General features: G+C 41.1%; 1 protein-coding gene and 1 long non-coding RNA gene across 2 annotated transcripts; both read left to right on the top strand.

The window, feature by feature from the left end:
• Nucleotides 1–1,035: 1,035 nt before the first annotated feature.
• On the top strand, nucleotides 1,036–10,661 carry kif7 (kinesin family member 7). Its single transcript, XM_030415537.1, has 20 exons — nucleotides 1,036–1,172; nucleotides 2,331–2,713; nucleotides 2,818–3,015; nucleotides 3,116–3,515; nucleotides 3,618–3,965; nucleotides 4,102–4,294; nucleotides 4,394–4,549; nucleotides 4,791–4,949; nucleotides 5,213–5,358; nucleotides 5,490–5,611; nucleotides 6,378–6,533; nucleotides 6,627–6,832; nucleotides 7,012–7,209; nucleotides 7,449–7,574; nucleotides 7,774–7,950; nucleotides 8,033–8,248; nucleotides 8,419–8,625; nucleotides 8,743–8,941; nucleotides 9,189–9,350; nucleotides 9,937–10,661. The coding sequence occupies exons 2-20, from the start codon at nucleotides 2,383–2,385 to the stop codon at nucleotides 10,320–10,322; spliced, it is 4,086 nt and encodes a 1,361-aa protein (XP_030271397.1). The 5' UTR covers nucleotides 1,036–1,172; nucleotides 2,331–2,382; the 3' UTR covers nucleotides 10,323–10,661.
• A 2,982-nt stretch (nucleotides 10,662–13,643) lies between these two features.
• Nucleotides 13,644–24,990, top strand: LOC115580810 (uncharacterized). The gene is made up of 3 exons (XR_003983932.1): nucleotides 13,644–14,024; nucleotides 15,634–15,832; nucleotides 24,282–24,990. It is a non-coding gene; the product is annotated as an uncharacterized LOC115580810 (long non-coding RNA).
• The last annotated feature ends 2,157 nt before the right edge of the window (nucleotides 24,991–27,147 follow it).

Raw genomic sequence — 27,147 nt, 5'->3', positions numbered from 1 at the left:
GTCCTACAACTCAAAGACGAACATTTCAAATATGGTACGCATCAGGCATACATCTGGGAAATCTGATACAACACAAAAAAGGAAAAGCAATTTTCCCGTGCATGCTTGGGACCCAGAATCCACAGGATATAACACATGTGTTTGAGCAAACGATTGTTTATACCTCAGATCACAAACCCAACCAATCATAAACGGGTTTTTCTGCCACTGAAACAGCAAGCTACCATTTTAAAATGACCCCTTACCTCTGAGGGTAATGCCCCTTTAAAGTGGTAATCTCAAAGAGCTGACTTGTGCAGTTAACGTGCTGACTTGTTTGTGTCTGTGTACAACTACTCCACGAGCCTTTAATTGCTCTCCGGGACGAAAAAAGTTTTGGGTATTTTTTAATTCATTGTATTGAATTGAACACAACAAAACACAACAGGCCTTTTCACACAGAGAAGGCGCATTATTGCCACTTGGTTGTTCACACAGAGCAAAGCAGCTGTGTAATTCACACAGAAAGCAGAACGGAAATGTAAGAGATGGTAGGACAGATAGGGTGTTACAGTTACAATAAACTGTGTTACTGTCGTTCGGTCACATAACCTTGCTTTGTGGGACACTTGTCTTTCTTTAGATGAGTGAAATACCTGTTTAGTTACCAGACTGTCAGACCAACATGCCCTCGATACGCGCTGCCGGTTCATCCATTCACCCTGGTTCAGCTCGCCAATGCTGCGCCTCTGATACTACCTCTGGCGTATCAACGCAGGAGGGAAATTTCACCCCATGCCGCCTCCAAGACTTTCACACAGAGGAGGTGGAGAACTGGCGCAGGATCCCCAGGAGTGCATTAGAAATGTCCATATAGTCTAATTGTTTTAGCTAATTTCTGGGTTTTGTTTTATTTTGGATTTACATATTCAGTGAAAATCGAATATGATTTCAGATCTGTAACTTTAAAGGTGTGACAGGAGGGAACTTCCCCAAACCTTCACAGTGCACCTTTAACCTCTCAGCCATGATGCCCTCCACAGACCACACCCAGCCCGGAGCCCTGCGCTGATCCCCGCACTGAGCCCAGGCTTCCCTCGGGCTCCTCCCCTCGGCTCCCTCCTCAACTTCCATTCTCCTAAAAACACTCCAGTGTTATCCTCAACCCCTGGTGTAACTTCTGCTTCGTTTAAGTAAGTTATGTCAACTATTAGTGGTTAAACGAACTTACCCAGTCACTGCATGTAGTTTGACGACAGTCTTTTCCTACGGGAACAAGTTGCAGCGCCTCTTAAACATCCAGCCTCATCCTCATGTTTTGATTTTGTTGTCCGCACTGCTGGCTAACTGGCTAACTTTAGCTTAGCTGAACTTAATCTAGCACAACAGGCGAATAAAACGACGTTGGTGGGTGAAGTTGGGACGCTTCTTTAGAAGTTTTAGAGAAAGACGACTGGTGTGTTTTTCACACGTATAACGGTCTTGTTAACTTTGTTAAACAGATGCTAGCTAACCTCGCTAACAGTTAACTCCACTCAGCGCTAACATGGGGTTTTTAAAAATGCTAAGTTATCTAGCTATACTAACAATGTAAGCCTTTTAATGTTAACCTGTGAATTCAAAGTTGTGGCACTGCTTTCCCAAAATTTAAAGACTGTCGTAGCTCTACGTTTGATCCACGTTGTCTCACGTTACTTTAAGTAAGTTTCATAGTGTTGTTGCACACAGATCAATATATGCTGCATCCCTCAACACATCATAAAGTCTTAACTCCCTTACAGGCGAGTGCAAGGTGAAGCATTACATATTGTCGTCCAAGGCAGAACAATATGACAAAACACTGTATAGTGTGAGATGGTATGAATTGCTCATCTGTCAGAGATTTTGCCATATCATTATACAGAGGTAGCTTTATTCTTATCTCTTATAATAGGACATGTTGACATGGGTGCACATCAGTGAGCAGGCCGAACTATATGGGAATAAGTTGATAAAGTACTTTGAATACCTTTTTTAATTTGCTGCATCAGCCAAAGTGAGACATTCCTTTTCTGGCTATTTTATCTGTAAATAGTTTCTCACAAAACTTGTCAGAATAGTCGTATGTTAAGTATTGATGTTGTGTAATCAAACTATGCATTTTTATTGATATCAACCTCCTCTGCTGTAGCTGAAAGTGACGTTTTGGTGCTCTCATAGCAATTGTTGCATATCTGGCCAAAACATACCTGTTTGAGCTGCTTGCTTGGTTCACACACATTCTTACTTATAGCAATATTACATCCTTCAGCCAGACGGCACGAGATGTTGTAAAACAACCTTTGGTGACTGATGATTTCTATCCCCTCTAGTGGCCCAAAGATGATCCTTACATAGCATAACGGCTCCTGCCGTGCGGCAGAAATGTCTCCCAAAGTGCCCGGTGGCCAAGGCAGAGGGGATTATTCTGCAGTGCAGGTAGCTGTTCGAGTGCGTCCCCTGCTGCCTAAAGAGCTTCTACACTGCCACGAGAGCTGCATCACTGTAGACTCTGAGCTGTGTCGGGTTACACTGGGACACGACCGGCACTTTCTTTGCGACTACCTATTTGAAGAAACTTGCTGTCAAGAGGAGGTTTATTCTGTGTCAGTCCAGCCACTCATAGATGCCTTCTTTCAAGGCTTCAACGCTACTGTCTTCGCCTATGGGCAGACAGGCTCCGGCAAGACGTACACCATTGGAGAAGCTAATATTTGTAAGTTATTTGTTATATATTTTCTTTTATTTTACTCTTTGATTATTATTGTCAGCTCTGTTGACAATGTCTCTGAATTCTGAATATTTTAACTGTGTTTGTAGGCTCCTTTACAGATGAGGAGCAGGGCATCATCCCCAGGTCTGTTGCAGATATCTTCAAGCTGCTGGATGAAAATGACCTCACAGACTTCTCTGTGCGGATCTCGTATCTGGAGGTCTACAAAGAGGATTTCAAGGACTTACTGGAGGTGGAGACAGCCAGCAAGGACATCCACATCCGGGAGGATAAAGGCAACATTGGTATTAAGCATGTTTCTGTGGTTATGCTATAAAATGTTATGCAGCATTTTACTTCATGCACTCATCCAGATTTTATGTTTTTGTCTGTGTAATCTCATAGTTCTGTGTGGGGTAAAGGAGTGTGAAGTGGAGGGTCTTGACGAGGTTTTGAGTTTACTGGAGTCAGGAAACACAGCCCGACACACTGGTGCAACCCAGATGAATCCAAACTCCAGCCGCTCGCACACCATTTTTACTGTGTATATGGACCAGCGCAGAGGAAGCTCTCGCCTCTATGGTACTGCTACAAGTTCTGGACCACAAATGTTGTCTTCCAAGTTCCACTTTGTTGACCTGGCAGGGTCTGAGCGCATCTTAAGGACGGGGAACACTGGAGAGAGACTGAAAGAAAGTATCCAGATTAACAGCGGCCTTTTGGCTCTGGGAAATGTTATCGGGGCCCTGGGGGACCCCAAGAGGAAAGGCTCTCACATACCATACAGAGATTCTAAAATCACAAGGTACATTTTTAATAAGTTCATGAGATATTTTAACATACGGAACAGAAATTGGTGTAAAATATAATTTTGGTTGAATTTATATAATCCTATTTTTCCATCTAGGATCCTAAAAGACTCTTTGGGTGGAAATTCAAAAACACTGATGATTGCCTGCATCAGCCCATCCTCCTCAGACTTTGATGAGAGTCTGAATACACTAAACTATGCCACAAGGGCCAGAAACATTCAAAACCGGGCGACAGTCAACTGCAAGCGAGAGCCGGATCGAGTGGAAGGGCTTGAGCAACAGATCAAGGCCCTTCGCAGAGCACTCGAAAACCGCCAGCGTTCAGAGACCCGCATCATTTCTCACGCTGATCCTAACAGGAGGCCTCGACTTGGAGAGGGAGAGATAAGCAGACTGCAGGTGCAGAGTGCCCACTACAGGACTTGCACTGACACTGCTTACAGGTCAGAGCAGACGATCATGATAGTTCAATTAAGTCCGCGTAATATTTTAATTTGTCACACATTCTGATTGTGAGATGTGTTTTTTGATTAAAGAAACATTGTGATTCCTTCCTCCAAAATCTTCTATTACTAACAGGTTGCTGCGGGAGCTGCAGAGTGAAGGGGCTCTGACGGCAGAACAGAGTCTGAGAGCAAAAGAGTGGCTGTGCTCGGTGGAAGAGGAACGTAGCGGACTGACCACTGCTTCAGGACCAGACAGCGGTATTGAGAACAGCTCCACTGAGGACAACGTCGCGTTAAGGAGAGGAAGGCCTTCTGTAAGGAACCAGGTGTGTTTCATTCACAATCCAAAGTAAAGCAAATGTTTTAGTCAAATATCAGGAATTGTAGATGTCCAGCACTGTAATGTTTATAAATGTGTTACCCAGGATCCAGAGGCTGCAGAGGAGAGTTGGAGCCATGAGCATGAAAGAGAGAAAGATGAAAGTATCGCCCAGCTTCAGGCGCAAATCCAGCGGTTGGAGGGAGAAAACACAGACTTTTTGGCTGCTCTGGAGGACGCTATGGAGCAATACAAGCAGCAGGTGAAATGCAGTGGAATCCTAATATTATTTTGACTGAAGTGCAGTGTGTCACAGCTTAGTCATGGCATGCCACATTGATTATGTTTAAATGCCTGGTCACAGCAGGGTTAACCTAGCTTAGCTGCATTATATGAGACATTTTAGGAGCAGTATGATGATTCCCCAATCCAGGCTAACAGCATCAAATTACACTGATTTTCATATTGCCTCATGTGATGTGTTTCTTATTTGATTGTCTCAGAGCGATAAGCTGCAGGAGCAACAGGACTTGATAGCAGAGATGCAGTGTCATCTGTCCACTCAAGGGCTGACGGGACTGGGACTTAACCTGAGATCACGGCCTCACACGGCCCCCATGGGCTCCATGCAGCACAGTCAGAATGGAGGCACATACAGACAGGTAATATGTAAAAATGTATTTTTAACAAACTTAACGTCCGCTTAACTTTTAGTGAAAATACCTGACTAACCAATTGTCTATGAATACCACATTTTAATTATAATTTTTTTTATTTTTGCTAATATATATACCTAACTAATATGAGGATAATGATAATCAAGCGGCAGTTAAGTCATTGTGTTTGTTACCAAATATCAAAACGTGAGTGTTAAATCTTCCCATTAAATCTGGCCCTGGCTATGGATTTGTGTTTGTTGTTGCAGGTCAGTCCAGTGGGCTACTTTGGAAATGGGCCTTGTGGTGATCAGGATGGTAGCCTCTGTGAGGAGCAGGACTTCCTAGGAGGAGAAGAAATGCAGGACACAGAAGACGAGGGCGGTCATTTCAACCTCAGCCGGGAGCGACGCAAGTATGTTGTGTTTATGAAAATCATAGCTTTTAGCAAAACATTATTTAAATTGAATGTTGATGATATAAAATAATGCAAACATGAGGGAGTGTTAATATAATTTCACATGTGCTCGTGTTATGTGTAAAAAGGCAGGTAAACCTGACGTGGACCAAGAGGGATATGCTGTCAGGAGGACCAGCTGTCGGTGGTAGAGGGCTCATATCTCAGCTGCATGAACCATACCAGCATCCAGCTTTAGCCAGAAAAGCATGTAAGTAAAACAACCTTACTTGTACCTATGTAAGTTAAGGTTTAAGGATCCACTGGGACTGAAATGTTCATAACATTGTTTATGTGACCTTTTCTATACATGGTACATATTCACAAAATCTAAAATCAAATTTAAAAAACAAAAAAACAATCACACTTTCAGTTACACAGCAAAAGTGATATGCAACCAAAGTTGTGATATTTTTTCTCTTAGATATTTCACATGCTTAAAATCTGTTGGGAACCTCTTGATCCACATGTGTCCTCTCTTGTGTTGCACCGTATGTTTGTGGGGAACTTTTCAGTGCATCTCACCACACAACATTGATCTGCTGATGTTTAGGCATGCAGTCCTTAGGTGAACAGAGCATGTCCATTTCCACGTTTGAGAAATGTTAGATTAATTATTTTTGCTCAGAAAGTAAGAGACTGGCCACATATGGGATCACAATTCATTTATTCTTGCCTTGCGTTTGCTCCTTTTGCAATCAGATGTTAATACGTTGATCCCGTAGAGTCAGAGTAACGCCAGGCTTGTAAAAATGTTTTTGCCGGGGTTTTAGTCTCTCTTCTGTTATCCAAGATTCATTTTACGCCTGCTATATGCCCAAGTGGAGGGTGAGAGTGAAACAGGTAGCACTGATCTGTGTTAGTTAAGGAATATCACACATGAAGACTTGAACCTTGGCATTTCTCTGAAACCCGGTCACCTTCTTCATCATACCATCCTGCTGACCTCTTGTGTCCTCTCTAAAATCTGTGTGTAGCCCACACCAGTACCGGGGAGGCATCTGTGCGTGACAGTCTAAAAAGTTTTGAAGGCGTTTCGGAGTGGGGACTTCATCAGGCAACGCAGAAGATCCGGGAGCTGTCTGTCACCATCCGCATGAAGGAAGAACTTATCAAGGAGCTGGTCAAAACAGGTAGAAATTTCAATCTCAGCGACTTTCCCAAAATTGAGGTTCTCTTCTATGTGTTTTTGGGAAACAGTTGTTTGTGGGGGATGTTTTTTTTAGGTAAGGATGCTCAGGCCCTGAACAAGGAGTACAGCCATAAGATCACGGCCCTGGAGAGCGAAGCTGTGCAGGCTCGACAGGAGCTGCAGGAGGCCCAGCGGCAGCTGCAGGATCTAGAGAGGCAAGAGAGAGATATCAGCACAACAGACAAGACCAGAGCACAGGAGTGTCGCAGGAAGATAGCTGCAGCTCAAAGCAAAGTTCAGGTTTGACTTTCACACCTTTATAGAATACACACGCAACAAACAATTACAGTTTGAGTGATGTTGATTTGCATCCAAAATACAAAACCAGCTAAGATACGAAACACATTCTTTTAAGTATGCTTCTGTGTGGTCCTGGTTCTGCACATTTGAGCTAAAGCAAAATGTGTTTTTCATATTAGGTTCTCAGTCAACGTCAGAGGGATACCGCTCGACTCGCTAACCTTCCTGCCCAGAGTGAACGTCGAGTGTCAGAGCTGGAGCGAAGTGTTCAGAATATGAGGCAGCAACAGGAGCAGCTGCAGAAGCGTCTACGCCAGGAAAGTCAGCAGAAACGACGTCTAGAGACAGAAATGCAACGAAGAACTCACAGAGTCAAGGTACCTCAGGCCAATCCAGCAGAGGGGGCTCAATGTGTTTAGTGATAGTTTGTGTCTAAATGGATTCAAATACTACTCCAGTGTACACGTTCAGCAGTCTAACCTGAAAAGTGATAAAACATTCTTTATTTTGATTATACTGTATGCCAAATTAATGTTATTTCTTTAAGGGAAAGATCGCTGTGTTTAATATTGGTCCTCTAATTGACCCATCTTCCTTTCTTCCATTGCTTCCGTAGGAGCTCGAGATAAAGAATGAGCAGCAGCAAAAGATCCTGAGAATAAAAACAGAGGAGATCGCTGCCTTCCAGAGGCAGAGACGCAGCGGCAGTAATGGCTCTGTCATCTCACTAGAAGAGCAACAGGTGGGACAAAAACTTTGAATCCATAGAAAACAAACTGGCTGTAAACCCTGGAAGAAAATGTATTAAATGATAGTTTGATCTTAAATGCAGCATTTTTTTTTCAAGAGATGTTTAAATTTTGCTTGTCACTCCCCTGTCACTTCAGTCTGCGTGTCTCTGTTTATTTGCATGATGCCACTTTATGGCTGGCTTTGAGCAGAAGATTGAGGAACAAAAACGCTGGCTGGATGAGGAAATGGAGCGGGTACTGGAACAGAGGAGAGGACTGGAAGATCTGGAAGGAGAACTCACTAAAAGAGAGGAAATCCTGGCCAAGAAAGAAGCTCTGCTACAAGAACGCAGCGGCCTGGAGACAAAGAGACTCCGCTCCAGTCAGGTATTAACAACCACAAACAATTAAATAAGGTGACATGGGAAACTGGCAAATACTAAAAAGTATTTTCTTTAATTTCCTTTAGGCCTTGAGTAAAGACCTGGTGACACTTACAGGCCGTATTGAGACACTTGAGCAAGAGCTAAGTGAGAGGAACGGGCTTCTTCGCAGCGGCAGTGCTCAAGACTCACAACAGATCCGCCAAGAGATCTCTAACCTGCGTCAAGAGAAAGACTCACTGCTTAAACAAAGAGTGGAGCTGGACGATAAGCTGCGGCAGGGTAACCTGCTCTCACCTGAGGTCAGACAGACATATTTTTAATTGTGTGGCAGAGAAAGAGCACATTTTGTTAGTAATAAAGTGTTGCTGTGCTGCAAACATTTATTAAGCTCTCACATGGCAACAATATGAACTTAAATGTATATAATAGAATTCTCATGAAGCCCACCTCTTCTCTCTGATGTTTCTAGGAGGAGCGAACACTGTTCCAGTTTGACGAGGCGATCGAGGCTCTGGATGCAGCCATTGAGTACAAGAATGAGGCCATCACTCAGAGGCAGAGACAGCTGAGGGCATCTGCCAGTATGCTGTCGCAGTGGGAGATGAACCTAATGGCCAAACTCAGTTACCTGTCTGCCTCTGAGACCAGAGCTCTGCTGTGCAAATACTTTGACAAGGTCTGTGCAGCACAGAACCTGAGATTCTGCATTTTTCATCTGTGTTCTCACCTACTCCTTTTGGCTAATCTCTGCAATATTTATGCTGAAGAGAATATATGTAAATGTCTCCCGTAGGTGGTGTCTCTGCGTGAGGAGGAGCGTAAGCTACAACTTGCCCTAGCTGAGCTGGAGATGCAGTTGGATGATCAGCAGAGGCTGGTGCAGTGGTTGGAGAACGCCCTCGATCGCACACAGCTCGACACAGATCGCCGGCTCACACAACAGCAGAAAGAGCATGAGAGGAGTGTACAGCTTTTATTGCAGCAGTGTCGAGGTGCGGCTCACTTGGACTTTTCAGGAAGAAGCCAATTTGTTATCTCCTCGAAACGAATATTTCCTGCACGTGTTTATTTTCTAGCACCATTTAAAATGAATTGCTCGATCATTTGTATATCATTGTCATGGATATACTTTAGGTTTACAAGGAGAATATAAATTGGATTGAAGTGCAGAAAGTCATGTAAAGTTACTAGTCATTTCTGAACGCTCGTCTTCTACTTACCTTTAAATGTCCTCCACAGAGCAAATAGACGAGGGCCTGGCAGGAAGGCAGCGGCACTATGAGGGATGGATCCATAACCTCAGCAAGGAGCTGAGCCACTACAAGGCGGCAAATGTGGAACTGAGCAACAAACTTAGGGAGCTCTGTGGTTCAGCCAACCAACCAAAGGAGCATACTAAAGGTAAATGGTATTATTAGATCAAAGTGTTTGTTGCTTATGATATCTATAATTATGGTAATCATTATGTCTACAGCCTGCAGCAAGAGAGCTTCAGATATCTGTGTTATTAAGCTATACTTTCCGTTTGGTAAACACTGTTATGCCTCCAGGCCAGTGTCGACACTTGCTGGTTGTGTGATGTTTCCAGGTTGTACATCCGTCTGTATGCTCTTATTAAATGCAGTATCTCAGGAACCCTTTTTTTTCCAGTCCACTTAGACTCAAGGAGGAATTGATGAGAATTGGGAAGTAAAAGGTTAAAGTTGTTTTTAGCCTATAATCCAATAATTCAAATGCTGATTGTCACAAAATTTTACACTAATGTTGAATGGAATAAAATTATGTCAGTAGGTTAATTTTCACTAAGCACACCGGTTCTTTTCAGTTGAGTTTGTTACAGATTAGAAAAGGTATTTCAGAGATGTATAGAGGGTCAGACATCTCATTTCTTTGATAATCTATTTTGCCCTCAGAGCTGTCAGGATGTCTGTGTCGACATTCAAAAGGCTCAGAGTAGTAGCACTCAAGTCTGGTGTGTGTCTTTCAGTTGTGGCCTCTGAAGGTAAACCAGCAGGCATCGGCAGCATGGAGAAGCTGCCCCGCTGCTCTGAGGACAGCCCAGGGGGCAGATTGATGGGTCAGTCTGCGAACCCTTCTAGATCCAGGGAGGAAATGCGCGAGCTGGTGAACACCCCTCTCCCGTCCACATGGAGGCGCTCTTCTCTCCCCACGGAGGAACCCGCTGTCATGGAAGAGCTGTGGCTCCCAGCGGCTGGGGATGCTCCTGTTAACCGTGTAGTTCAAACTGGTGTGGGTCCCTGGGGCGGCCTGCCTGTGGTTAAGTCTCGCAGAGAGTCGCGCCGCTCCAGCCTCAACGTCGGACCACTGACTTCAAACAATGCATTCATTGATGTGCGAAAGAATCCTGTCTGAAAATCAGTGTTTTGTGTCACTTCAGACATTTGACATCGATTTTCTTTTACTGTGGTTTCTAAAATATTTTTCTGTATTATCTGTCTCTCGTTTCAATTTTTGTACTTGTATATAAAGTTTTTAATGAACAAAGCCACCCACTGATTTTTGTATGAAGCACTTTTACTAAAGTTTACGTTTCCATCATACATTAGCTGGTAGGAATATGGTCTTACCAACCAGGAAAGTCAGTAAGCGGTGAATCATTTGCATCAATACAGAATGAGATTCTCTTACTCAATAATCATGTAGTGTCTTGACCTACTACAGTATTTTATATTAAAATGTTTTTGTCTTCCATCTGGGTCTCCACTTTTTATTTTGTTTAGTTTTTTTCAAATTAAAGCTTTTCAGAAAATGTTTACATGAAGCTCTTATTACTTCCATTGTCTCGTTATCCTCTTGAAATCGATGGTCAGGTTGGATGTTATCACAGTTGATGTAAATTACGCTTAAAATCTGCTGTAAAATACCACACTAGTGTTGGCTTGGTGAAGGTTTAAGTGCAGCTGTCATTAGAACTGTAAGGGTGGAGGCTGCAGCTGATTATTGGAGTCCTCTTCTAGGAAGGAAACACAAAAGAGATAAAAGAAAAAGGTAATGATGGCAGACACTCTTCATTTCAAGCAGTATACCTTTTAATCTGAAGAGATGATGAATAATTATACCTGGGACATCAAAAACATGCATTTTTTAATTCTGACTTACTTAAAGGGTCAACATTATCACTTATACTTCCAGAGTAGATCCCTTTCTTAAATGGCATGCCATTAACAACCCTACATTTGCTAAGAAATCATTCAACAAGACTTTCATTGTGACAGAACTTAATTGACAATCGTGATGTTTTTAAGTTTTCCTCAGTATCAAAGCCATCCAGTGATCGTTGTCTGTAAATAAATGGATAAAATGCAATGAGGAACTGCTTAAAGCTAATTCGGCAGACTTTGAATTATGACAATTTTCCCCAAATTCAAACAAATATACACACAACAGAAGACACATGTAGCCCAGTTACCTTGTTGACTCCCAGTGAGGATTATACCATAATTTAACATTAAATTATACTGTTTATAGTTTCAAAACATACTGCACGAGTATCCCCCAATAGAGGACACAGTGATAATAGTTCTATTATCTATGGAGATAACTGTCTGATTTTACATTCTGTATCTTTGGCTCTCTGCTCTACATTAAATTAAAATATCAATTGTTGTCATCTGAATCCTTACCCCAAATAAACCTGGTTCTTTATTTCATGAGTAGGAGTTCAACATGTGATGTGTGTCCTGTAACATACAGGTGAAACAAAAAAAGACAAGACAGGAGATTGTTGAACTGTGGTCATCTCCCTGCAGAGGAGTTCAGAGGATGTTGCGTTTGTGAGGTTGGAGTGTGGACACGATCTGAGCAGCAGAGGGCGATATATCCCCAGTGTTTCCCACGAGTCTGTCATGTTTCTGACTCATCTCCATGAAGGTCAAAGCAACAGTTGTTTTCTCTAAGATGAAACTTGGATTCTTGTTTGAAAGAATATATATATATATATATATATATATATATATATATATATATATATATATATAATATATATATATATATATATATATATATATATATATACTGTATATACTGTATATATTGTCTTTGAACAAAAAAAGACTAAGAGGTCATTCAAGTGTTATTTCAGATTTTGGACAGAGCAGAAATAAAGGAGTAATAACTTCATTGAATTGAGCTCAGTGGGAACCATAAATGGGAAAAATAATAGCTCTAATGGAATAAAAAAGGTTTTGCAATAGATAATCTAATAATGGCTTGATCCAACATCAGTTCTTTGCATCATAGCTCCAAAACACGGCGGGTCTTGGAGGGTGAATGAATGAATGTGTGAGTGTAATTGTGGCAAAATGTGGGATAGGAACTAACACGGAAACAGTTTTGAGCTCCTCGCCAGGCGGTTATATGTACATCTGCGGACAGAACATCACAACTGTGTGAGATGTAGTGATGAAACTATACAGGAGTGTAGTTCAGTTTTAAATGAGGGCCAAGTTCAAAGTTTGCCGATGCAACAGTGTCAAAACCGTGCCATCAGAAAAAAGCGTATAACTTCTATGAAAATAAAGACCAAGTTTGAAAATGGGCGTGGTCCTTCCTAGTCTTGTGTTTTTTAAATCAGTATTCCCTTTGTTTGGCAGATAACAGGTTTGACAGTGTATAATAAGAAAATGTGTTGTTTCACGAGGCTGTAGTTTGTTTTATTTCTAAAATGACTTTTGGGTTGTGTCCCCTCTAGTGGTGTTGTGGAGCAAAGCTACAATGATGTCTCTATCTTGCCAGGCGTGGGAACATCACTCACACACCACAAGCACAGAGTGACCTGTTACACATTTCTGGCTAAGGGGCTATAATGCACATCAATCAATGGTTGTCATGTGCTGTTAAATATAGATAAGCCAGTGAAAAAGGGTGAAGACCACGTATAACTAGGTAGGACCTGCTGTTATTCTAAACCAGGCTACTTGGAAGCAAAACATTAGTGGATGTGTATTGATGATTTTTTAGACATTTCATCACTCAGTACTTTGCTCTTTGTCTTTGGCTTGAACTGTGTCGTTGAGATTGAAAAGACAGGCGGACCAGATGTATGACAAACACTTCATACATCTGGTCCGCCTGGCTTTTTAATCTCAACGACACTTCAGTCTGAGCTAAAGGCTAAAAATGACTATTAGTTAGTATTATTACTATTAGTTAGCATTGTAGTCTGCCACAGTTTACTACCACGGGGGGGCACCAGAGTCAGACATTTTTTTAAATCATCATAGTGGCTTTAAGTATTTGGGAACAGATGATTGACAGCCGATCACATATTTCTCTTTATCAAAGTTGGTTCATTAAATTTTGCCTGATTTCCTTTTAAACAAATTATTTCCTCCTCTGAGTTAAAAAGAAACAACTTGAACAATTTGATGACATAAAACCATCACATTGTGTCATGACAACATGCTAAATCAATTCAAACTAATTAAATTATTGATGAGGAAAAAGCTCCTATTTGTTGTAGAAACCGAATTTAAAACGTTGCATCGGTGATTTGTGTGCCCGCGCCACTGCCCCCCCCCCCCCCCAAAAAAAAACTGGCACATACACACACGGGGAGGACACATCCGATTGGTTGACAGCAAACTTGTCGTCCGTGTGACGTCAGCGCCGCCGGGTGGGAGGAAGCGTTTGGAGAAAAAGGCAGAGACGAGGTGAGAGGAGATCATTGGAGGCTCTGTCAGGGGGCACAGCACATCCTCACGAGCTCGGACTAAAGGAAAACACACACACACACACACACACACGCACTGCGGATGAGAGGCCATCACACACACACACACACACACTCACACACACCTCTGCTCGTCTGAAGGGAGAGCATACAGCGGACCTGCTGGATCCTGATCACGGATACAAACACACAGAGGATTTCTGATCCACAGCCTCGAGGCGCGGTGTGGGATTTATCGATCCGATCCACGCGCTCACCTGTTCGTCAGCGCGAGGCTGCCACGGAAAAAACTCCTGCACATCTGGAGCCCGCGTGACGCTGCCCGCCGTCCTCAGCACCACATGTGGATGTTTTCATCATCAGGCGTCTCACACGACGTGGAGGTGAGTGTTGTTTTAAATTTTTTTTATTTATTTATGCTCTTGATTAGTTTTCCACTAATTTCATCTACTACGGGCACGTGTGCACGAGAGCGTCTCATTCTCAGGCCTACCGTGTTAGACATGTTTGAGGAGCAGCACATTACAGACAGGCTGGTGTTTGTTTAAACGTGTCAAATTCAAGTGTAATGTTTCACGCGGGGTTCATTGTCAAAGCCACACGCCTCGGATAAAGTCACAGTTTGCCACATTTGCGCCTTGTTTGCGTTCATATTCCACATTTCTCGCATTAAAATGGCTCATGTGGTAAAATCTATAACCTCTGGTGTGACCTGTGTGACACACACACACACACAGACACACATGCACCGTCAGTGTACAGGCCTGTTCTCTGGTCAATAAAAGAGCTTCACACCTGCAGGGAAGGTGTCTGAACGCATCCTGCTTGTCTGAAAACACACCACAAACACTAAGTCTCGAGACTCCCGTGCTTTTGAAACGTTAATTGATAAAAACGCTGCGCTAATTTGTAGCAATACGTGTGAGAGTTGATATACAAAGAAAGTGACGCATGCCTTGTCAGTGCTCTTACTCCCCAATTATAACAACTGACGTCAGACGCACTGAAAAAGAAAGGCGTGAGTTCATCATGAGGTTATTATATTAAACTATAGATTGTGATATAAATACAATTATACAGTTATGTTGCATTTTTTAAGAATTATTGGCTGATCTCTTGAAAAGCAACAACACGTAAATTAACTTTAATTTCCAGTATTCTTTATTTCACTGAGGGACGACATCATAATGAAGTTTATGTCACAGCTAAGATGAAATTGTAGACGTTACAAGGCCTGAGCACCGAGGCCTGTAGGTCAGCCTGAGTGTGTACACTTAGAAGCTCCACAGAAACTGTTCAGCAGATTCTTTAGGGTCGATGAGGTTTATGAGAAAATATCACGTGTGAGTTAATGGAAATGTTAAAGCCTGATTCTTTTCTCAGAGCAGGGGGGGTTTTCATGAGGGATGTAAAATGCTAACAGAGCTGCTTCATACACTGTACAGTTTGTTACACTGTCTCACTGTTTTTATAAATCATACTTAATTAGTTTGTTCAGTTAGTCCACTGTATTTTGGATTGAACTATAATTGGTGAGCATACGCTGAAAAATGTCAAATGAATTTTACTTCCACAAAGTCAGAAAACTGATAACAGCATTACCAAAAAAAAAAAAATAGTATTAAGTATTAAATTATTTAATCTAAAAAATGTTATGACTTAAAATTTTAATTACTTTACTTGTAATGATCTTGGTGATCGGTGTCCTCAGTTACCTTTCTTTTTTTTAATGTTATATTTTACGGTGTAGACTTGTATCTGCTGTGTGTTTGACAGAGATCATCTGCAGCATTTCAAAAGTTACAACTGTGTGTTTCATGGAAAAACTACTCACGTTTGATTTGAAAGCTTTAACAACTGGTTCAGTCGTGGAATGGCTCTGGAAGAAATTTTAAGGTTAATGTCGAAATCTCCAGTTGAGGCCCCCGCTGTGCTAAATGAAGCCTGTGATTAAACCTGCATTAACTCCATGATAACTTTCTTTGTCTCCAGGAAGCTGCAGACTTACACTTTTGCTGCAAACAGCGGAGCCTGTTCCTGTCTTTGGTTATCTAGCTGTATGAGTGTTAATCATCCATCATAAAGCTAGATAACCGAAAGTAGGAATGACCTCCAAACCTTCAACTTCCTGCATTCGTGCGATTCAACAGAAAGAAAAACACACTCGCAGAAGGACACGATGTCTTTTCAGGTAGGTTATGACGTTATGAGACGTTTGTTCATCTGAAAATGAAAATAAAAGCTGATGGGGATTCATTTGATTTAGTCAATGATCAGAAAACCATGCAACCTTTTTCAACTGATTAATGGTAACTTGTAGGCCTTCATTTTGGAGAATTTGCTGCTTAATTGAATATCTTTGTGTTTTTGGACAAAATAAGCATTTTGTTAACATTAATCTTGGGCTTTAGGAAAAATGTTTTGGGCATTTTATCTCCATTTTACATTTACATTTACATTAAGGGCATTTAGCGGATGCTTTTGTCCAAAGCGACTTACAATAAGCACATTTGTCACAAGAGAGAAACCACGACATATTACTGTCGATGGAGTAAAAGAAATAAAGAAACAATTGTCAAGCCCTCATCTGAGGATCGTAACTGCTATTTGTCAAAGATTGTTTAAGTGCATAAGTGCTATGATAGAAGCGCTAACAATACAAACATACAAGTTCATACAATATATTGTTCTATTGGGGGGGGGGGGGGGTCGGGAGGGAGTCATGCTGTGCTATTTTCTCACATATTTTGAATGAGAATGATCAATAATGAAAATAATCTTCAGTCGCAGCCTTCGTCACAATGAGATGGACAAACGTAGATCAAAAATGCATTCATATTTCTATTTTAAGTTTCTGTGCACACTTTGAAATTGTCTCCATGTCTCCTGTATCTCCTGATACAGGGAATGTCTCATTCCTCTGAAGGTTGGTTAAAGTTGGGCTCTCATTGAGTCTTTCAAATATCAATAATTAACACACGTCTCATGTTTAATCAGCCCTAACCTACACCAAGGCCCCAAACCTTTTTTTCTGACATGATAATATGTACAGTTTCCTTCTCCACGTGAGATCTCTCTTATAACAAACATACAGAAATAACTTTGCAGAGGTTTTTTTTTTTTTTCGTCATCCCTGACCAAAGAGAAAATGGGAATAATTATTCAGACAAAAGAGAATATTTTGTTTTAATAGAGAAAGAGAGAGAGAGAGATTAGTTTTCAAAGTTAAACAAAAAATCAAAAGTGGTCCCTTTTGTTGCTGTCCTACACTTCCTTCACACACACACACACACACACACACACACACACACACACACACACACACACACACACACACACCGTTCCTGATGTGGACTTGTCCCCTTACTAAAGTCTCTGTAGAAGAAAACTAAAACAATTTAATACTTTGAAGTGAACTGCTTATTTCTCCTACTGCCAGGAAAAACTCTAAATTGAAATGTTAATTAGGCTTTTTATCTGCAAAATTCCTAACATGTTTATTTTATCTTAAATGTCTTAGAATAATTATATCACACTGAATGTCCCACTACTCCTTATAGCCAAGATTTATAACTAACCGATTGACAGCCCGCCTCAAGATTTTAAAACGGGTCTTTGTGACTCAACATTTTTTTTTAAATGAATCCATCATTGAAGAGGTAGAAAGTGTGTGCGGGAAATTACTCCTTTTTACTTGAATTAGATTTTTACTGCACCACAAACAAACAAACAAAAAAGATAAAGCAATTGTTGTGCCCACCCACTATTTCAGCTGTTAAATAACAAACACAGACAGCCTCACATTGCTTCCCGAGTCCTGCCTATTAACATAAATTAAAATATAAGACCGAAACACTTACAGCACAAGAAAAGCAAGAAAAGAAAGCTTGTGTCTTCTCAGCTCAATGCTCAAAATAACCACAACACCCCTGTTTTCTAGTGTTAAAAGAGATAATTATTATTGTGATAATTCTTTAATTTTTGAATCAAACAAAAACCATCATTTCATTTGAATGACACAATAGATTAATGTTTTTTTTCAGTCAGTGTCTGATGCACAGTCACACAGTTATATCCTGAAAACAAAACAAAAACAACAAATGCAAATAAAGATAAAGGAATTTTCCTGAATGTAAATGTCCACCACTGTGACATCTTCCCTCTATGATAAAGGCCTTTTTTCTTTTCCCCCTGCGGTGAAGACACATGTCGGACTGTGCAGGTTAGAGCTCAGCCTCCTTCCCTGCCAGGACATCATGTTGTCTATAAGGAAGCCATCTTGACGGAGTCTCCCCGCTGCCTCTGTAAAATGGTTGTGTTGGCATGTAGCAGGGCCACGTTAATCGCTCCATCGTTAGCTATCAGAGCCTGATCGGTCCCTCTTTAAGCCTTCCCCGTCTTTAATCTCACACCGCACGTCTCCGCTCGTCGTGTGGTCAAGATGAAGTTAATGAGCGAGGTCACATTACTGAGCCCTTTTTAAAGGCCAGTCAATGAGTCAGTGTACATCTAACTGCTACTGTAATTGAACAGTGAGCGAGTAAATGAGTGATTCGGCGAAGGATAATCTTGTGACATTTGGCCACATTAAAGCTGCTGGAACATTCCTGCACACCTGACACTCCACTAATGTCAAGAGAGGGGAAATAATCAGGCAGAGAGTCCCGTTAGTCCAATTAGTTATGTTGAGTTTACAACAACACCTCGTAGCTGCACTTAACCTTTGATGTAAAATAAATCAGACAGCTCTTTAAAAAAAAGAAAAAAAGAAAACTACCTCTAAAATTAAAACCCTGATTCAGATTCTACAAGATACAATTATTGTTGCCTGTCAGATTTAAAAACAAGCATGACCAATGAAAAAATAAATGGTTAAATACATTCATAGATGTCTTATCAGCCACGTGTGTTTCTTCCAAACTCTGAACATTGTGAGGTGATTTTAAAAAAACTGCAGTCACCCCTTCTGACAGACTTCACATGAAAAGAAAAAAATAAATGGATATATGATTTTAACGGAGAAGGATCGGGCACTTAAATAAAAAAACAGGAAATAAATAGATAAATAATGAATTAGATAAACCACAGTGTGTTATCTGATGCTTTTGTGTTTGTTTCATTTACAAAAAACCCCCACAAAAGGAATATTTCTGGTAAATAGTCCAGAATACTGTCATCTTACATTTATATACAATATTGGAGTAAATGTCTATTACTTAAACATATAGTGGACGGATGTGCCTTCTTGGGCCTTAAATAAGGCCCTCATATGAAGCTTCTGTCTGATAGAGTCCTCGTCTTTCTGGCAGAGAATTAAAGGCCAAAACAACAACAACAGCAACAACAATAACAGGCCTCCAGTCTGTAAATGTATTATTCAGTCTGTTATCATTTGTTATGTGGAATAGATTTACAGTTATCTTTATTTAAAAAATGAGTAAATAAAATAAGATCTTAAATATAATCTGTATCAAAGCACAGAGAGGTGGAAAAACAGCAATAATGTTTTTTTTTCATTAGATAGAAAAAAAAAAAAGTAAAATGAAAGGCTCGAGAGACAAAAAGCATTTAGCAGAACTGAAGGGCTGATTAATACAGATTTATCGTAGTGAAATAAAATAACAATAATAACCTTCCCTTTCAATCAGTCCGTGTTTCCTCCTCGCCTTCACTGCCTGCACACTCTGCTGTGTACAGTACAAACAAATCGCTCTTTTTGTTTCTGTCCCTGATGTTGCTGAACAGAGATGCAGTGATGTCACACAGGGACAATCAGGCTTTAACTGAGTTCCAATAACGGCCCTTATTGTCTCATGTGGACACACACTTCAATATAATTAATTAAATATAAAGAAAAAGAGGTAAATAACCTGGATTATTTGACAAACCCCGCCTCGGGGATGGAACGCCAGTTACTGCTGTTTCATCCGCAGCGTTGAAGCTCACATGACAACGTGATGCAAACAGAAAACGCTTTCTCGCAGGAAAGTCTTTATCCAACATGAGCGCTCTCTGTTGGTCTCTCTGCCCAGACCATCGCTGTGGGATGAAAGCAGGCCTGCAAAAAAAAAAAAAAAAAAATCCGAGAGTGGCCTTACAAAGATGGGAAATAAAGGAAACAATCACGCAACTCCAGCCGATAATGAATAGGAGCCAGACAAGCTCTGCATATTAACATAATTGCATAGAAACGAGGGAGCAGAGAGAGTATTTAAAGGCGCAGCAGCACCAGCGTGCACGACAACACCGAGGTCTGTGTTTATGTTACACAGGGAGGAGATTCACATGTTAGCATTTATGGTTGAATTCTAACAGCAAGGAAGATTTTTAAAACGTTTTCTAATGAGACATGAACTTGTCCTTTTAGGATGCAGGGGCTGTAGAGGCCTCAGTTAAAGCAGGAGGAAATATGCAGTGCCTTTAAGTAAATACACATTACTAGGTTAGCCTATAAAATATCCATATTTGGATTAATAAAAGCAGGTTTCAGAAAATATTGAAATCTTGTGTCTCCTCTGGCAACAAACCCACCAAAATTTGTATCATAATTTGTTTGTTGTTCATTTTTATTTTGAAATTTAAAGGAAAATATATTTAAAAACTGTCGCAGATTTGCGGGGAAATACAAAATCCTTTATCATTTTTTCAATTTGTGTGGGCTTAAATGTTTGAATGGGTTTCCCCAAAATCTCCATGGACATGATCTTAGTCGACTTTTTGTTCTTATGTCATTTAAGACAATAAAGAGATGCAGAGAGACCTTTGTTGATGAGGCTAAAAACAGTGAGAACAGTGTTCTCACAAAACACTCCACAGTATTATATAATCTGACTGTTGACCTGTTGTCTTCCACACCGCCCCCTGACTTTTATGCAACAATCTCTGTTTAAATGTTGTTGTTTTCTCCCCACAACAACGACAAGTGTTGATTTTTTAACAGTTGAAACCGCGTCTCGAGAAATAAAAGGGGGAACTGTTCCTTTATTAGACACCAGGCTGTAATTAGACCAGCGGCTGTAGGGGGGGAGGGGCAGGTGTGAAGCTGACAGATAATATGAGCTCATACAGCGACATACTATACGAGAGCACATGTGTAAATCAGCATCATTAGCTCGATTAAAAACGCATTTTATTCTAAGATTCAAACATTTCTCTCTCTCTCTCTCCCTCCCTCTGTGTGTGTGTGTGTGTGTGTGTGTGTGTGTGTGTGTTTTGTAAACTTGATCAAAAAATCATTCTTGTATAACTGAAAACAACCACAGGAGATTTAAACATTTAGTTTCTGAAAATAATGATTCATGTATATACAGAAGGCTTAATATTGTATTTTCAAATGAATATACTTTAATTCTAATAGTTGAACCCCTTGAGGAGAAATACGATCTTTAGTAGTCCATGTTGTAAGTTATGAATGATTTCTTACATAATTAAAGGATCTTTCGAAAATAGGAGACGTGGTTCGATTAAAGAGACGTAGCAGACGAACACACAGTGAGCTGCTCACATGTGAAGCGCTGTGAGGATGCAGCAGCACAGTGCAGCCCTCTGAGAGGCTGCAGGTCGCTGCTGTGCACTGCAGCTGCAGGAGACCCTGTTGGTAAACAGTAGTCGGGGTCCACATTATCATTCTGATCCTGGCTCCGCTCCACAATGGCCGCTTTGTGAAAAGGGGGCATTTGACAAAGGTCCGCCACTTCTTCTCCCCAACATTGTGCGTGTGAGAGGTCCGCTGCAGTAAACCCCGGGCAGTGAGGTGGGAATGTCGCGTCCGACCAGACAGTGGCAGATGCCTGCATTAACGCTGCAGCCATGAGAGTGTCTCCTGGAAAAGTTGTCCCTTTGTCTTGCTGCCTCTTTATGTCTGTGAGTGACTCTCTCTCTCTCTCTCTCTCTCTCTCTCTCTCTCTCTCTCTCTCTCTCTCTCTCTCTCTCTCTCTCTGAGCGTGTGGTCTCATGCCAGAGCTAATGTTAATGAAAGAGACTGTGGCCATTGTGTCAGATGTGTTTCGTACTTGATTGATATTACCAGAGGGGACTCAGTGGAACACAGTTTTCAGCCAAGTCTGAACGATTCTCGAAGATGTAATCGTCCCTAATGTTTGGTTTGGTCATAAACAACCAACCCTTGTCCAAATGCTCACAAACCAGAACCAAAATGGAAGACACAGATTCTATAGAACATGGAACCTGGACACGAGCAAACAAAAATGTTAATTAAATAGAAATAAAACGTGCTATAGATAAGTTGTTATCCATCGAACTTAGGAGCGACACAGGACCAAAACCTTAACAGTTAATGTACATTTTAACTTGGTTATTCTTGATATGGGAATGTTTCTGCTGTCTCTTGAAAGCAAGCTGGAAAAATTAATAATGACATTTGAGAAGACAGCTGACCCGACCTACAATCCTAAGGAAACAGTATTTAACCAGTTGGGAATCAGACTTTAAAATCAACTTTCTTACAAATTGGACCTTTAAAATTGCTCAACACTGCAAATCCTAGATCCTAGAAATCTCTTAAAATCCAAGATACATTCATATACTGTATGACAATAATTGTGGATATCTCTGAGACAGGCATGTCTGTCCTGGTCGACCAGAACCAGAACCTGTGTGGAGCAGGACCGGCTGTGAGCTCTCCTGAAGGTGGGAGGTTGTGTGTTTTACATCCCCTGCAGCCTCCTCTCCCTCCCACAGCTGCGATCCCGTCTTAATCTGGGGATACACACGATTATCCTGCCATGGCTTGTTCTTGGCTTTGTAACAGCGACAGGGGACCTTTCACAGCTCCTTTTTTCCCATGGTCGAGTGGGTCTGAGCAGCTAAGACCCCTGATGTGGACCAGTCGCCATTCAGCGGCTTTAGGCCCGAGAAAACAAGCGCTTCAGTGATGTCACAACCCGAGGCATAAAGATGGAGATAAACACAGAGCGTTGAAAAATATTAGGCATATTGAGCTGTAGCACAAATGTCTTGTAGAATGTTTTGTAAGCCGTGAATATATAAAGTAGACGACACTTGACTACACAGTGTAAGATGTGTAATGATATATAATATATATTGATAAGATATTATTATTTCTTTTTATTATTGTCATTATTATTATCATTAGTCATAGGGTAATCAGTGGGTTAATTATTTGGTTTATTTCATTATTTCATTTTAAGAATCATTTATTAAAATTTAAATTTAATTTGCGTATGTTTTTATTTCACACATTGTTTGAAAAAAAAAAACAACAACTAAAGAAAGGCATTTCTTCTAGAAAATTTTAATGACCTAATCTTGGTTTAAAGTGTCCCCAGACTAGCTAAACCCGTGTTGATAATAAGTTATGTTTGATAACAACACGACTTACGCAGCAGATTTTTCGAACGTCGAAGAGATTCTTGGGAACCAAACCAGAGAACAAAGTCTCTGAGGAGTGGATTTCCATTCACCCCCGCCAGTCGTTCAGACTGTCAGTCAAGTTCAAGTTCACAGGGGTAGAAACGTCTCGACTCCTCATTCACTTCTGCCGTTCCTCCCCCATGAACTCCTCCCTCCCTCTGCCCCCGGTGCTCTGTAGCTACTGCATGGCGTTACTATGACAGAGGGGCTGTGGTGTTGTTATGGCAGCAGGCTGGACGGCCTGGCTATGTGCTGGTGAAAAGGACAGCCTGTCAGAGAGGGAGAGAGAGAGAGACAGGTTCCCCCCAACAGCTGGGCACAGGGGCACTCCCACCCCCCGCCCTCCCCTTTGCAACTGCATCCCCCCCTCAGGCCTTTCAAACACCACCCAGACCCTGGGAACACCACAAAATTTCACATTCATTATCCCCAAGCCTCTCTCTTACTCCACAACCAAACTCCTAACTTTTTGTGTACATCCTTGCATTCAGGCAACATCACTTTTCACCTGCAATCCCCCCCCCCCCCCCCACCCCCCCCCCCCCCACACACACACACACACACACACACACACACACACACACACACACTTCCTCAAATTCCTCTCCTCTACGGGCTCCACCTCATTACGCCCACCTAGGGTTGTGCAATCATGTAAAGGATTTCAAATTAAAAAACAAACACTGAAATAAAAAAAAAACAATGATGCCTGAGTACATTCTTAAATCGTGTGTGTGTGTGTGAGAGAGCGAGAGAGAGAGAGAGAGAGGGAAGAGATTTTGTTGAGGTCTCATTCAACCTGAGAATGAAAGGCTCGTCATTTGCATAAACTGCATGCTGTCTGAGGGGTTTTGGGGGGTGGCAGCCATACTGAGAAAAGATATGAGAGAACATGGAAAAAAAAATTCAGTAAAGCACGATCCTGCATTGTGGAGCTGCAGGAAGAAAGAGGAGGCTTGAATAAGAGAGAGGGTGAAAATTGGCAAAGAAAGGGTCTTAGCATGTCTCCCAGTGGGATTAAATTGTCCAGGAGCCTCTTTAAATATAATTTGGTGAATCTGGCAGCGGCATGGCTGCAGGACGGATCGAGCTGCCCCCTGAACTTCACTACAGAGATGATGCAACCAGTTAAAGAAAAGTGTAAATGGAGTCAGAGCCCTTTTATCTGGCTCTACCTGCACACAATGGAAATGTTCAGTCGCAGAGCTCATTTTTATTTCTCATGTTTTTTTTTGTCTTTTTTCCAGATCAGGACTAGGATGAAGCTGATGCCACCCTGCTCTGGAGGATCTCAGGAGCTTCTATCAGTGTGAAAGTGGCTGATAATCACTGGAGCAGCAGTGAAAGTGTCGTCTGCCACGTAGGCTTCAGATGTTACTTGCAGTTTAAAATGATATCACATGTGGAGAGGAAGTCGTGTGGCCAGCGCATCACTTTGAGACGCCTTGGCCTGCTCAGTCATCCTGGTTCCACATTCTTCACTTATATTTGATATGATCTAGTTGTATCAGATATTCTGTCAATGTAATGAGTATACTCTTTGACCTCTGTGACTCTTCCTGAGGTCTTCCCTGCTACATGCTAAGTATTTTGTCTGGTTTTCTTCTTACTTGAATTGAGGGTCTGTGGACAGAGCAGATTGTACAGATTGTAAAACCCACTGAGGCAATGTGATTGTGATTTTGGGCTATAGAAATAAAAGTGACTGATGTCCTGACACTGACCTTTTGCATTAAAACAGCAGGTTTTTAAAAGGAATATATGTAATAAAAAAAAGTTTTTGGCTATACCTTTTTCTCTCTCTCTCTCTTTTAGAAAACGTGGAGCATTTTGACCTTTGATTTGCTCCTGCCAAAATAATATTGTTTTTTTGGTTGATTATTTGTGAGTTGTTTAAAAGGCATTTGAAACAAAATGTGTTTTTGCATTTGCTTAATAAAATGAATGTTGGAGGAATATTAGTGTGTTATTATTTACCAGGTTCAAACAGTTCATAAGGGCTGGTTTCCGTCAGGACCTTGGACAGAGGCAGCACACCATGGTTGAAAACGTGCATGAAGACACATCGAATCGATGACAGCTGCACATTGTTTGCAACGCAGCACTGTTTTAAATCTCCGCAGGCCTGTGCTACTTTTTTGACAAACGCCAGACTATTGTGGAAGACATAAGGAGACAGCTCTCTGTTTTTTGATAATACAAATAAATTAAATGAACCCATGAACAGGTGAACAGGAGGACAATAAAGTTAGCAAATATCACAACAAAGCGACAGTTAAATGTTAAATGTCTTTACTCAAACGTGGCTGATTTTAAAGTTTTTTTCGCACTGACTTCAAATTCTAATTTGATAAATTATAAAATGGATTCTAAATAATGCAGAAATAAACAGCATAAGCCTAATTAGGAGTTAAAGTGATGAAATATGAACCAACTGTTGCTTTAATAACATGACAGGAATCTCACTCACACACGGAGACTCCATGAAGCCTGTCTGAGTCGGCAGTAAACCGTCCATGGCATTGTGAAGACATCGTGTCCGGAGAGCCCCAACCTGCTGCAGGACAGACCGGGGGTCCTGACCTTTCACTCTCCTGGGACTCAACTTGACCCGGCACAAGCCGATGGACAAGTGCGTCTTCCTCCCATGTGTCCGCACACTGTGTTAAACTATCAGAAGCTTTTCAATAGTCCGTCAATAGTCACGTAGGAGGTAGGCCTGTGTTCAAACACCCTGATGGAGCATTTTATGTCTTTGGGGAAAGAATTGATTTGTGGGTAAAGTGGTGTGAACGTGTCCCCAGGGCCTTTTAGAGGAGCCAAAGGTCATGCTCAGTTTTTCAGTCTTTCTTCATCTCATATTTATTTACTTAATATTTACTGATTAGAATGTTTTAATCGTCTCCAAAGGGCTCACAGAGGGGTTTACAGGCAGTATCATCACAACCAATACACACCAAAGAAATAAGAATAAACGTTATAAACATAAACACACAGTACGTGTCATTGAAATGAATTTGCAATGAGGTACGAACAGGCCATCAGTTCTTTTACATGATCGCATACATTAATGGGTGACCCTTCATAATAATAATGATTAATAAAAGGTTTATTTATAGTTGATCAAATTCAGGTTGATGGTTAACAAAAAATTGCTCAAGGAATCATTTAAACTGATGTTTAACATCATTTGTGAATGGTTGATAAATACTGTGATTACAAAGCCGCTACAAAGTTACGACTAATGTTCATAAACCTTTGCAATTGTTTAATGGGTGGCTTATAAAGCATTTCACTGATGTTAACAGTCAAATAACTATTAACTTAAGTTTGGTAAAGTGATAAGTAAATGTGTGTACTCACCATGAGAATTTCTTTATAATATAAAGCAACATTTATTAATGTTTGTGTATTACATCTAACAAAAATATCAACATTTTTCAGTCAATGCAATCTTCTGTTATCAGACGTAAGTGTTCTACCCCTGACCTGTTGAACCCCTGTTAATGGTTTAGTCTGTTAGTTCCAGTCAGAGAAGATATATGTTTCAAACAGCTTCTAACCTTGTGACAGCAGTCTTTGAAAGGTCCTGCGCTGTTTCAATATCACAATGAATAAAGAGAGAACCAAAGAGTTTTTGGTGTGCATGAACTTGAACGGCCTCCATGGAGCCCTGACCTTAACACCATTAAACATGGACTTGAACAAACCGGACCGGATCAAGACACATCAGCGTTGGACCTCCCTGATGTTCTTAAAGGCTAACTGGGATCCAAAATGTTCTGAGTGAGGAGTGGAGGCTGCATATTATAGCAGCATATTAAAGCCTGTAGTTTGGGAATAACAAGTCCAACAACACACTTTGTCCATATTTGATCACATGAATCATTCACAATCACAATGCATGAATCATTCCTTCTCATTTCGTATAAAAAATGATCTGCAGAGACGAGAGTGATGCTTGTGAAGCTGGTGTCGGAGCGAGCTGACTGGAGGAACTCGTGAGCTGCCGGCTGCAGGTGTTCTCTCTCACAGCACTCACTGTGTATTCAGCCATTAATTCTCCTCAGCAGATAGAGATAGATGTTGTCTATTGTGGTCGGAGTCACTGGA

Source organism: Sparus aurata, chromosome 4, assembly GCF_900880675.1.
Source record: "Sparus aurata chromosome 4, fSpaAur1.1, whole genome shotgun sequence".
Lineage (NCBI taxonomy): Eukaryota > Metazoa > Chordata > Actinopteri > Spariformes > Sparidae > Sparus > Sparus aurata.
This window is presented reverse-complemented; position numbering and strand designations above follow the sequence as displayed.